Here is a 12,818-nt window from a genome sequence, read left to right as displayed (position 1 = left end):
TAGCTATTTATTTACAAAAAATATAAAAGTAGCCCTAATTGTTACAGAATGAACATAGTAACCTGAATCATCTTATTACTTACCATGTATGGCTTCTAGGCAACCAGTTTTCTTTACCAACTTTTTCAATGCAGAATTTTTGAGGTCCATTACTCCCTAAATATATATATATATATATATTTTAAAAAATTAAGGTATGAGATAAATTAAGTTGTATTAAGTAAATACAGTGAAAATCAAACCTGCTGAGGAGCAGATATTTTTGTTAAGAAGTAAGTAGTAAGATCTTTTGTGTTTGTGTCACTATTACGGTAAGTTGTAGTCATATTAATTTCTGATAAATAGCAGTGCCATCAGGGACAATGTATTAAAAACAATGCCATGTAAAGTTCTTCCATTTGTGTTGACTTGCATAGCACCTGAAATTCATTTCCGGTTCCACAAAACCAGGGAGTCTTGGTGATGGTGACCCATATCTACCAGCATGCAGTTCAACTACTGTAACACACATTATCTAAAGATGACTCAGAAGCTGCAACTGGTAAGAATGCAACAGCCAGACTATTGGTAGTCAAGCCAACCACCGAAGTGTATCTTCAAACTTGAATTTAGGGACTGCTTCTCCAAAATGTTTTTGCTCATTTTTATCAGATCATCAAGTGAATGCCTGTTCAAGGTACTCAAGAAGTAAAAACATTGGGGATCACAGGCAGGCCTTCTTTGTGATAGTGCCAATTTTTTTGAATATCAGACCCTCCCCACAAGATGAACTTGAGTTTTTTTAAAGTTCTCTCCCTCCTAATCAAAGTGACTTATTCTAAGTATCTTTCTCATGTTTTCCCTCCGTGTTTGGACTATGAAATAACTTCTTAAAGTCCCTTTTGGCTTTTTCATACCAAGGCCACGTCCTTCACATATGGAGTTTGCTTAATTGTAACTTTGCATACTGTGCCTGCATGAGAGTACCAGATCTCTCATACAAAGACTTTGCAGAAGTTTGTTTGTAAAGAACAAAGGTAGAACATACCTACTTCTGAAGTTTAACTGAGGTGGAAAAATATATCATTAGGCTAGCTAACCAAATATTATTTTGAGTTGCATAAGGAAATAGTTTATCATTAGTTATGATAAAAGTCAGTTTAATTATAAAATAATATGGGCCATAAAATGTGCAACAGTTGGGATTCAGAAACAATTTTGGATGCTTTAATAAGCCACAGACAGATGTTGCATTCATGTTTCTGGATTTTTAGAAGCACTGCACAGCCACAATAGATCAGCAGAATCTTCTAACATTTCTAAAGTGATTCATTCTGCACCATAAATGACCATACCTATAATAGTGCAGAGGTATGTACTTGAAGGAAGTATGTTTCTTCAAAATGCTGAAGAAATGGGATTTGATTCAGAGTTATTTTACCGCCAACAGGGAGTGAAATGATGCAAAGATACAGAATAAGGCAGTGTATCTATTTTTTACTATTCCTATTTCTTCTACAATACTCAGCACTATGTTCTAGAGAAATCCCAACCTTTCTTTTGCAATAACAGAAGAGGAAGAGACAGAAATTATCTATGATAAGCTGCCAGAATTATCAAGGCGTAAAAATAACCATCCTTAGAATCAATCCTTAAGAAGCTCAAGTAAGATAAAAATATTTTCCCCATTAAAGTAAAATATGCCATTGTTCAACAATATTGTGAAACTTACCTTTTGAAGATGTGCACAATATTCTTGCCATAACCCATTCTTTGCATAGAATGATATGCATTTTAGATATTTTGCCCTGGACAGAATCCAGAATGTGGCTTATGTATATATTAAAAAATACTTTGTGTTCTATTTTAGCTGGAGGTTGCTTTTTGCGAATGGAGTATCCAATTTCTGTCTGGGCCAGATGGGTGGTTTTGTAAAGATTTGTGTGGGGAAGCTGAACTTCATATGTATGAATTAATGTGTGTAGCTTCCTTAATGTGGGATTGATAATTTGCCCAACTGACAGACTACAGATACTCAAATGCACCAGCCTTGTAATCAGTCAGGCTATTTCTCAAAACAGATCTAGCACTCTTCTGAAACAGGGCTAAATTTGTGTATAAAAATAGCCTGGTTGATAATACAAGCAGTTGTTGCTGTGGCAGGCAGCTGTCCAGTCTCGTCTACGGCCCAAGCCAAAATGACCATGGAGGGAAGTTCCCACTGACAAGACAGCATGTTAGCTACTGTCTAAAGTGGCCAATAAATACAGAAAACTTATTGCTCTAATTTAATAGTCATCTGGATAGCTGCAAAGAAGATTGTTCCAAGGCTGAATCCCACTGTTTTATATAGTCAGAATATCCACAATTGTTTCAGGGTTTGGTTTATCTGAACCCAGAATCATTTTGGATTTTATTTTATCCTTCTTGTGGCCAATATGAAACAGAATTTTCAGTATGCAATATTTGAATTGAAGCAAAACATTTATTTTTTCACTTCATTCACACCTCTATTATCCATGTGCAATGTATCCTACTTTAAAATTGATTATATTTGGAAACTCATTTCTTGTCAAAGATAATTAGTTAAGCTATTATCTGTGAAAAGAAAAAGGCTGGTAAACAGATGTTAACGTTTCCAAATTCATGTATGAATGCCCAATGACTTGAGCTTATGCCCAAACAATATCAAACCATGCTAATCCAGCTCACATAATTGTGCTTACCCATGAGGTCAGAAAATCCTCCAACTGGCAATCGGCATGTTCCAGTAACAAACTGTAGTAATCTCATTCTCTTCTCATTATCTATTTCTTTTACAAACTGAAATAAAATAGATCATTTAAAACAATTTGTGGTATCTGCTGCCAATTCACAAAGTGTTCACAGCCATAGCTGAATATATCAAAATAACTCTTAAATCAAGAATTATTTTTAATACATTTGCAGCCTTTTTACAAGCTGAAATGTTTACATGGAAATATTAAATATTTATATAATTTCATTATGGTCTAAAATTTGAACCCAATTAGGAATAGCACTTAAAGGCACTGGGCTAAAAACTAGGAGTCTGTGACTTCTAGTTCTGCCCTAGGAATGAAGCCAGCTGAGTGACTTTGGGCCAGTCATTCTCACTTAGTGTTAAGAAGGCAGCAGTGGTAAACCACTTCTCAAAAATACTGCAAGGACTTATCTATGTAATTGTCAGGAATCAAGACTGATGCAAAAATGTATAAAAATCCAATTTTTTAGAAAAAGAAAATACTGTATTTTTAGTTAGATAAAAATGCTGCATCTGTCAACTATTAACAACTAATGCACATTCAAAAAGAGATAAAATGTACACAATAAATTTTCACCTTGGTATTTTAGCTTGTTTGTAATGGAACATTACAAAAAGAAACAGCAAAATTATTAGACCCTAAGACAATTTATTGAAATATTTGCCTGAATAAAATACATTACCTGATGTTCAGACAACAAATATAATCTTAAATTTATGACATAATAAAAGAATATTAAAAAGTATTCTTGTTTCAAAAGACAAACTTGGCTTCATATCTGGAAATAGTGAAGACAATTAATTTAACTTAAGAGGAATATTATTTAAACATTTGAAGTGGATTTTACTTCCTCAGTTTAATCATCAGTAAAATTACCACGTGAAAAACTGAGTTCTAGTCCCGCCTTAGGAATGAACATCTCATAGGGTTATTGGGAAAGTAGGAAGAGGAGGAAGTATTAGGAATATCTACCACCATGAGTGATTTACAAAAATAATAAAGCAGGATAGAGATGATAGATAGATAGATGGATGGATGGATGGATGGATGGATGGATGGATGGATGGATGGATGGATGTAGTTAGCTCAGGGGCGTCAAACATCGTCACGGCAGAGTCATGTGATATATCGGGACTTCCCCCCCCTTCGCTAAACTGGGTGTGGCCAGCGTGTGAGGCAGCCAGCCTGTGGGCCGGGAGTTTGACAGCCCTGAGTTAGATGATAGATAGATAGACAGACAGACAGACAGATAGATAAATAATGTTATTTAAGTGTTACAAACCTGCCAAAACCACACTATTTGTTTGCTTGTCCTGGTATAATGCCGGTAGATTGTATGTCTTTGCCAATCAGTCAGGTCAATTTCTTGCATTCCACATAAAAGCACCTGGGGGGGGGGGGGGGAAGAGGTTGGAGAAACAACACAAGTGAAGGCCTGATTAATATACAGTATTTATTTGCCATGATTTTCAATGCAAGGGAAGCCATGGTGAAGTACTGAATACAACTCTTCGCAAATAAAAAAAGGCTGCAAAACGAAGGGTTTTGTGCTGTTTATCAAATCTTATACAATTTATTTCCAGCTCTGCTGCAGTTCATTCCAAGTGACTTTTAATATTAATCGTCACTTAAAATGGGGAAGCTCCGGATAGCTTAGATTTAGACGCAAGGCAAATTTCTCAATGACGACGATTTCTGCATTGCCCTGTCTCAGTTTAACTCAGTCTTTTCCTTTTTCCTCTAACTGTCAGCTAATAAAGGTCTATCCAATTTGCTATTACAGTACTTAAATTGCAAACATGCAAAAAAAACCAAAACACCTTCTACCTTAATGGCTTTTCAGACACTCTATTTATTTAGGAAAGTACCAGGCAGCCAGCCATACAATACAAAATGAAACAATGGATGTGAGGAGGAAATCAGAAGAAACTTTTGAAGGCTATTTTTACACTGTATAGCTAGTAAACAGGGGAGATTGTATCCTTTTCAAGGATGCTGGATTAGCTTTCAACTGCTTTTGACAGATGGGAGAGTAAAAGGGATGGCAGTGTGGAAGTGTCCTAAAATTAATCTGCAGCTTGCCTGGTTAAAATTGACATGTTACTAATTGCAATAGTGATCCAAAACTCTCCCCATTCCAGCAGTAACATGGGAAACTAAAACTTTTGCTAAAATTTGGTAGCGCAGAGATTAAGGTACAGTAGCCTTTAACAGTAGCTGTCCAGAGTCACTTTGGATAGTGAGATGGGTGGCATATAAATTTAATAAATAAATAAACCGTCCCTCAAGTTATCAGTCCCGGTTTTTGTCTAAATTGCAGGTTTACAGGTCTACCTCCAGCTCTTTGGCATCAAAGTACTGTAAGTACTGCTGTGATAGAATCTCATTGAATCCTTCAAAGAAAGCTTGCGTCTGCTCTTCTACACCCCGGGAAAGCCTCCATTCTGCTACCAGCCTTGAAAAGAAAATATACACTCATGTGACAACAGCCAATGCACCTTGATTCAGATGAATTATAATATTAATTAAATGATGAACAATTGTAGGAATTTGAAGTCATTCACAGTTTGAAAAGATAGCACACAAGAACAAAGGAATATAGAATCTTGCAGAACATGTAGCTGAAGTGTTACCACCATGGCAAAAGAACATTATTAACTTCCAGCCTTGTGCGCTTCAACCAGGACAGATAGTCTGTAATATTCAATTACTGTATACAGTTCTAGTGAACTGCAATTTGGACAAGGAATTTTTTCTGGGATTATGGAAAAGATTAAGGCACACATAGGCAAACTGTATTACATACGTGGCCCTTGGACACATACTGAAATGTAATCCAAAAATGCAGGGAATGTGTCTCATTTTCTCTCATATATTAGCTGATCAGGGCTGTGAAACAAGAGTTGGAAACTTGTGGTGCTCTAGAAATAGTCAATTACAGTTCTACAATCCCAGATAGCATGGCCAATAGTAATGGTTGATGGAAGTTGTAGTTTAAAGACAGAAGTTCCCCATAGCAACTCATAGCAGAATAGCATGAAAGAGAAAAATGAAATTGATGAAAAAAATATCGTCCCCTCCAGCAGTACTTCTACTCTGTCCAAGTTGTATGCATGAATGAAAAGAGACCTAATCAGAGAATAGCAACTTGAATCCAATAAAAATTATGGTTAAAAATACTTAAAAATAATTTTGAACTTACTTAATATATTCTTCTTTGTTTTCTTCAGTAACAAGGACGTTGCTACCATTGGGTTTCAAGTCATGGCTCTTTATTTCACCTAGAATTTCTTTATCAACTGAGAAATACATTTCTAGGCCGCATTCTTCAATATTGTTTTCCCTACAAAATCAATACCATGTGGTGTGATTAATTACTAAAATATTTTTTTACAATGGATACTCTGACAATAAACATATCATGCTTAGGACTATAATTCATAGCTTTAAATTCAGCAATCTTTTTCTGAAGCTGTGAGTCATGCTTCCTTTTTATATTATTCGCTGAAGATTACCAGTGAAATGAGACTGGCACAATGCTATTACAACAATTAATGTAGTCAACATTTTGACGATGTTAAGTTTAAAAAAATACAAACTAGTTGTGTTGAGCCCAATGGAGAGTCAATGCATCTAACCCCTACATCTTTCAAAATATGAAACAACATGCCAATGAAAATCAATTATACATTTTGATGTTGGCATAGAGCCCCCCTTCCCACCAAAGAATGTTGAGGGTTTATTTGGCACAGAGTGGCGTATCCTGTTTTATCACAACTTATCGCCTGATTTAAAATCTACAGGCTATCAAAATTAGAAGTATCAGTCTAAATATCTGAACTTCATGAAATATTATTGGCCTTTCGGAGGATCCCAAAGACACGGTTCTATTATCAGGCCTGGGAATCCTATGGAGGTATGTAGCTAGTGAGCCACCTAGAGTCACACATGAGATGGGTGGCTACATAAATTGAATAAACGAATTAAATATTTCTATTAAAATATACATTCAAATGTGAATAGCAGAACAAGTTTTTAGTAAGTGTTAAATATTTACTAATTTGGTCAAATATGTAGACATTTATTTGCATAAAGTTAATATTCAAAAAGTGGAAATAAGAAACTCACTTAACCCAGATCAGGGAATTATAGAACTCAGGATCTACAGATTCCAAGTCTTTTAATCCAACTGGTTTATTAAGGATACGTTTGTAGAAAGGTTGGGAGAAACCTGTGTCTATAAATTTTCCATGGAACAATGCCTGAAAAGGATAGAAAGTATTACTTATCTTACATTAGCATATCTGTTTTGAAGCCTATGCTACTCTTAAATCTTTTGAAAGAAAATTTCATGAAAGGAATAGCAATAGTAATACCACTTAGACTTATATACTGCTTCACAGTGCTTTACAGCCCTCTCTAAACTGTTTACAGAGTCAGCATATTGCCCCCAACAATCTGGGTCCTCATTTTACCCACCTCAGAAGGATGGAAGGCTGAGTCAACCTTGAGCCAGGTTAGAATCCTCACAATGGAATATATGCTACAATTATTGTCTCAATTTTTTCTTTTGTTTTTCCTTCCTCATTGGCAATTTTTTTCATGTTCACCTTAACAACTATCTCACTGAATAATTCCTCTGTTTTCCAATCAATGATTTTAAAGATGTCAGAGAGAGTCTGTGTGAAAATGAAGGCTAAAAGCACAAGGTCATATTGTGGAAACTGATTGACTTTGTTCTTCTGCTGTAACGTGATTTGGAACTTGTACATAGGTACGGTAGTTTGTGATCTGTTCTATAATCAGCCCATGGTTATTTAACCCAGTGAACAATGCTGAATAATTTAACTTTTGTCAGTTATTAGAACATGCAAGTCAATATAATTTAGATTTAAGTACTGAAAACATCTCTACAATTTCATGTAGATGCAACAAAAACATATAGCTTATTTTAACAAAGCATATGACAGCCTATAATAATCTCAAGGTTTTTTTTAGAACATTTCAGAGTAAATTCAGAAAAAATTGATTATTCTAATAGCACTGTTATCCAAGATATGTGATAGATTTTTTTATCAAGGTATTAAAAGGTATTAAAAGGAATAGCAAGGTATTACCAGGAGGTATTAAAAGGAATAGCAAACTTAAAAGCAGGCTTTTGAATATATTAAGCATTCAAATATAAAACACTGAATGGAACACAAGAAAGATCATTGCTGTCAAGGTTATCAATTTGGTTTTCCTGTATCCAATTACATATTTACATAAGGTCTGTGGCCTATTTTAAAAATAAGAAAATGGAGAGAGAGTCTCATCTTCTAGAATTAACCATTATCAGTTTTGCTATATGGTTTTTATAATATCTTAAACGTTTTATGAGTATTATTTCATGCACTGAACTCACCATAGCAATAAATCTACCAATAAAGCGGAAGTATTTCAGATGATCTGGATTGATGTAAGAAGCTGGGTTTATCTGTAGGCAGTAGTTATCCTTCCCTGCATATTCAAACAGGCAATACATTGGATTCAGCACTTCATGCGACAATAGAAAGAACCATTCCCTGAAACCACATAAAGAACTCACAGTCAACACCACAAAAAAAAACCACATGCACACACACAACAAACATAGACAGTTGTGTATACATTTCTTTGGTGTTAATACCTAAAAACACTAACAAGCTTGCATATGCCTTTATTTTTGCATCTATGCTATGAGTTTCAACAAATCTCGCATCTGCTAGACAAGTTCATAACAAAGAAACTTTAGAGTTATTCAGTGATATCTAACCGCAATTCAGGCATCAATAACAAGTAATTTACAATGTTCAGCTTTTGGATGAAATTTGTAAGAGAAGGAACAGCAGAACCTAGGGGAGGAGTCAAAAGAGAAATCAGCCTAGAGCCGTGATGGCAAACCTATGGCTACACGTGCGCACGCAAGCTGATTTTCGGGCCTTCTGGGCCCACCAGAAGTAGGGAAACAGGCTGTTTCCTGCCTCTGGAGGGACTGGGGTAGGGGGTGGGGAAGACCCGTTTTTCTCTCTCCCTGGCTCCAGAGCCTCTCTATGAGTCTGGGGAGGGCAAAAATGGCCTCCCCCCCCCGAAGGCCAGAAATGGCCCATTTCCCAACTTCCGGTTGGACAGGAAGTGACATTTTTTGCTGTCCCCATCCTCCAGAGCCTCTCTAGAAGTCTCTTTACAAGAAATATTTGATGATCTGAAGAGTAGGCAAGGATGACTGAATGTGCTGTACACCTGGAACTATGGATTAATACTGCACTGAAATAAATTTCTGCATGCTATAGCTTCTTAAATTAGCAACAATTCCAACTGTTCTCAAATTTCTAAAAGATCAAATACTGAATTGGATCCAAAGATCATCATATTTTAGCACAGAATTCAAAAGTGAAGATTTAGTGATTATAATTCTAGATCTCTGTTTTTCGTGAGTTTACAGAAAATATAACTAAATTTGAACCTCACAGTATATACTTTACTTATATTATATAGTATATATTTTACAGAGGGCATTTTAAAAAGCCTTTTAACATAATGGGGGCAATAATGAAAAAAGAAAAACCTCAAATTTCTTAAGCAACTTTCTATAGCAAAATTTTACAGTTTTATGAATTAAGTCATACCTACCGTGCAACACCTCCATAATCTAAGCCTTCTTCTCCTGGGAAAATGACCCACAAGCGTCTTCGTAGGTCCACGGCACTAAGACTCATTATCTGCACAGGGGGAAAAAATCAAATGTTACTTAGAATGTTAATAGTTATTCACATAGCTATTCAGATTAAAGCACATGTAAGGCAGAGACACAAGCTGAAATTAGGAAAAAATGCTGATCAAATAATTTTAATAATTTTTTTTTAGAAAAAAAAATTCTTAGTTTCAAAAATTTCTGCTCATTTACCTGCTGAAATGAATCTTCAAACAGTGTTTTCCTGCTCACTGTTATTTTTATATGCTGGGGCATAGACAATTGCTGAAATGTAAGAAATACATTTGAAAAACAAACATATTAGATAATCATAATTACAAACATATTGCACTCTCAGCAGGAACTGTGAACAAATTAATTACTTATCCTGAATAAGAGGCACTTTATGTTCATACCCAGCAATTTTCTTGTTACAAAATAAGAAAGCTTCTAGCATTTATTTTATGCTCACATAGTGCATGTGATAAAATACAGATATAGGCAATGTCGGATATATTATATGAAAATTTAAAAAGTTGATAATCAAGAAAATCTTAATTGTAAACAAAATTATAATTCATACGTGCAGGGAAAGATGTGACAAGTTGGTCTACAGAGTCACGGAAGAAATGTATTCTTCATTCATGAAGGTTACCCTCCAACAAGGCAAATCCATAATGCAAAGGACAAATGGTGAACTCACTAGAAAGAAACATTGCTAACTTCATGGTCAAGAAATCTGAATACGAAGTATTACTGTGTAATCTTTTGGAAAAAGGTGACATGCCAATTCTGTAATTTCTCCATTAACATATTTTTATAATTAAATATGTTAATCACATTGGTGTTTACAGTATTCATAAATTCAGTAATAATTAGCACTGTGAATATTTCAAATTTGATTCCAAAATATGGATGCCTCTTCATAGCAACTGTACAAAGCCAGAAAAAGACTAGGCTGTTTTAATAGTGACCAACAGGCTGCTTTAATGAGTCACCAACAAATGTTGTGAGGCAGGAAGAAGTGGATCGTTTGTTTCGGGTCTGCATGGCATTACAGATCAAGACAAAAGAAAAATTGCTGCAGAGTGAGAGGAACCCAATTGTTCTTTTTTCCTCTTCAACCCTTATGTTTCTGGAGCTGTTTAATACACATCAGCCTCAGAAAATCCAGGACATAGAAACCTAGTTGCAGGACCTGATGTATAATATCAGAAAGCATTATATAAATATTTCTTACTCTGAACATATAGAGGCAATTATAAGCTCTGATTTGATTTATCATGATTTTGAATACTAATACTAATACTAAACCATGCCTTATAAACAACGATACTGCCAATGCTAACCTACACAAATCACAATATGGCATAACAAATTGCATGATTTCAGGCAAGGTTAAATGTTTTGCAGATGATAGCAAGAGTTTCATGATTACATTTCTAAAGGAAGGTATCTCTCACCTGACACCAAAATCGGAAATATTGGACCTTTGCTTTGAAATCACGAACATAGGCTATTTGAGGTCCGTTGTCTCTGGAAGCAAAAATCAAGGTGACACTGATTAAGCACAAACGTATTTTCAGTTAAGGATTTTACCTAAATAACTGAATAATATTGAACAGAAAAATATGCTATCAGAATGCATACCATCTTTCCCCAATGGAATTGGCTCACCCCACTGGTGCTGGCAGAAACGGCCTACTGCGGATCCCATCAGCCAAGGAAAGGAATTTTGGCTTGGTGGGATCCAGAAGAGCCTTTTCTGCTACGGCTCCTATCCTTTGGAACATCTTGCCTCAGGAAATAAGGTCTGCTGCTTCTCTTTTAGACTTCAGAAAAAGCCTTAAAACCTCTTTCCTGAAAGAGAAGCTGGCTAGAGGTGGTTGGTACGCTAACAGAGAAGGCACCTCATCTCTGCCCCTTAAACCCTTTTTAGCTTGTTTTAATTTTTGTAATTTTAATCCATTTATATATTTATAATCTTTGAATGTTTGTTTTATCTGAATGTAAGCTGCTCAGAGTAGTCTGAACGGCAAGATAGGCACCAAATAAATTTGACTGAGTGATTGATAAATAAATAATAAATAAATAAATAATAATAAATAATAAATAAAATAAAAATCCCTCCTCACAATAAAGTATTTCTCCATAAAAATCATTACTTAAAACAGCAATTTCCTATCTTGTGTTAAATATAAACTTTCTTTTTAGAAATAGAAGGATTTTTTTAGTCCACCTTGGAGTGACTTATTACTGCCCCAACTGTAAAAGAAGTCAAGGGGCATCTGGTTTCCTCCCTGATAGTACCTTAAAAAAAACTGCTGATGATCCTTGGAATTGCAGTTTATCCCAGAAAAGATGGACTTTCATCCTGGCATCAGAACCAGAACAAAGAGAAGGATAGTCTATTTCAGTGGATGGATTTCATCACTCAGAATTCTGGGAGTTGAAGCCCACACATCTACAAGTTGCCAAGACTGAGAAACCCTGGTCTACTTCATCCATTCCTTTTCTCTAATTCCTAACATACAACCCAGCTAGTGCAAATTAAATGGAAAGATTGGAAAAAGTGGAGGGAAAGAAAGTGATGAAGAAAGGTAAATTTTCTTTTCATTCTAATTTTACTGAAAACAAAGCGAACAATTCCAAATTATAAAGTGAAAGGACAGAAAAATCTATTTGCTGATATCTCTAATGTTCAGTGTCACCCCACTTTCAGTTTCAAATGGACTTAGCAGTGTAGCATTTACATTACATTAAACAGTGTTCACATTAAATACTGAAAAATAATTCCCTTTATGCATTATCTTGTTTTGTTTAGAAACTGCCTGAAAGCAAAAATAAACCCGACCTGCCTTGAGAATAAAGGGTATATAGAAGAGAAAAAGTTCAATATTCAGACTGGTATATTAACCAGTGTTATCAAATAATATTTTATCAGAAAGTAGCAATGTAATTTAGTTAATATGAAAGATGACCCAACCAGTGTTGGGTAAAACCCTGTCCCTTTTTACAGGCTACCTAAACACTATTGATATTTTAGGAGGAAAAAAACATACAAAGCAGACTTTCCAGTACGAGGATCGATATATGTTGTTGTTCTTCTGTTGTGATCCACAAAATATGGAATTCCATCCACAGTGAATCTCATTTCCCAGCCCTCTGGTAAAGGTTTTTCATTTAATTGACTATAAAAACAGATACAAAAGTTATGAACTGCATGTTACAAAACTGATAGACTATACAAATCATATCTGCATCTTAAATCCAAACTAGCAATTATTTGAGCAGAACTTTAATTGTCCACTACTATTTATCTGGTACTCAAAGGGATTCTGCCA

General features: G+C 35.1%; 1 protein-coding gene across 5 annotated transcripts in view; it reads right to left on the bottom strand.

The window, feature by feature from the left end:
* ITCH (itchy E3 ubiquitin protein ligase) overlaps positions 1 to 12,818 on the bottom strand; it is a 55,456-nt gene that overhangs the window by 3,036 nt on the left and 39,602 nt on the right. For all 5 annotated transcript variants that reach the window (XM_070941674.1, XM_070941675.1, XM_070941671.1 and 2 more), the window contains 11 exons: positions 12,537 to 12,665; positions 10,938 to 11,010; positions 9,688 to 9,759; positions 9,414 to 9,502; positions 8,167 to 8,326; positions 6,891 to 7,024; positions 5,965 to 6,105; positions 5,097 to 5,217; positions 4,045 to 4,149; positions 2,706 to 2,802; positions 84 to 156 (listed from right to left, as the gene is read on the bottom strand). In XM_070941674.1, coding sequence (XP_070797775.1) covers positions 84 to 156; positions 2,706 to 2,802; positions 4,045 to 4,149; positions 5,097 to 5,217; positions 5,965 to 6,105; positions 6,891 to 7,024; positions 8,167 to 8,326; positions 9,414 to 9,502; positions 9,688 to 9,759; positions 10,938 to 11,010; positions 12,537 to 12,665 — 1,194 coding nt within the window. The remainder of the gene's footprint in view (positions 1 to 83; positions 157 to 2,705; positions 2,803 to 4,044; positions 4,150 to 5,096; positions 5,218 to 5,964; positions 6,106 to 6,890; positions 7,025 to 8,166; positions 8,327 to 9,413; positions 9,503 to 9,687; positions 9,760 to 10,937; positions 11,011 to 12,536; positions 12,666 to 12,818) is intronic.

The sequence above is a fragment of the Pituophis catenifer genome, unplaced genomic scaffold (assembly GCF_029215685.1).
Source record: "Pituophis catenifer annectens isolate HBS135680 unplaced genomic scaffold, rPitCat1.0.hap2 SCAF_3, whole genome shotgun sequence".
Lineage (NCBI taxonomy): Eukaryota > Metazoa > Chordata > Lepidosauria > Squamata > Colubridae > Pituophis > Pituophis catenifer.
Note: the sequence above shows the minus strand (reverse complement) of the source record. Positions and strands in the feature narration are given on the sequence as shown.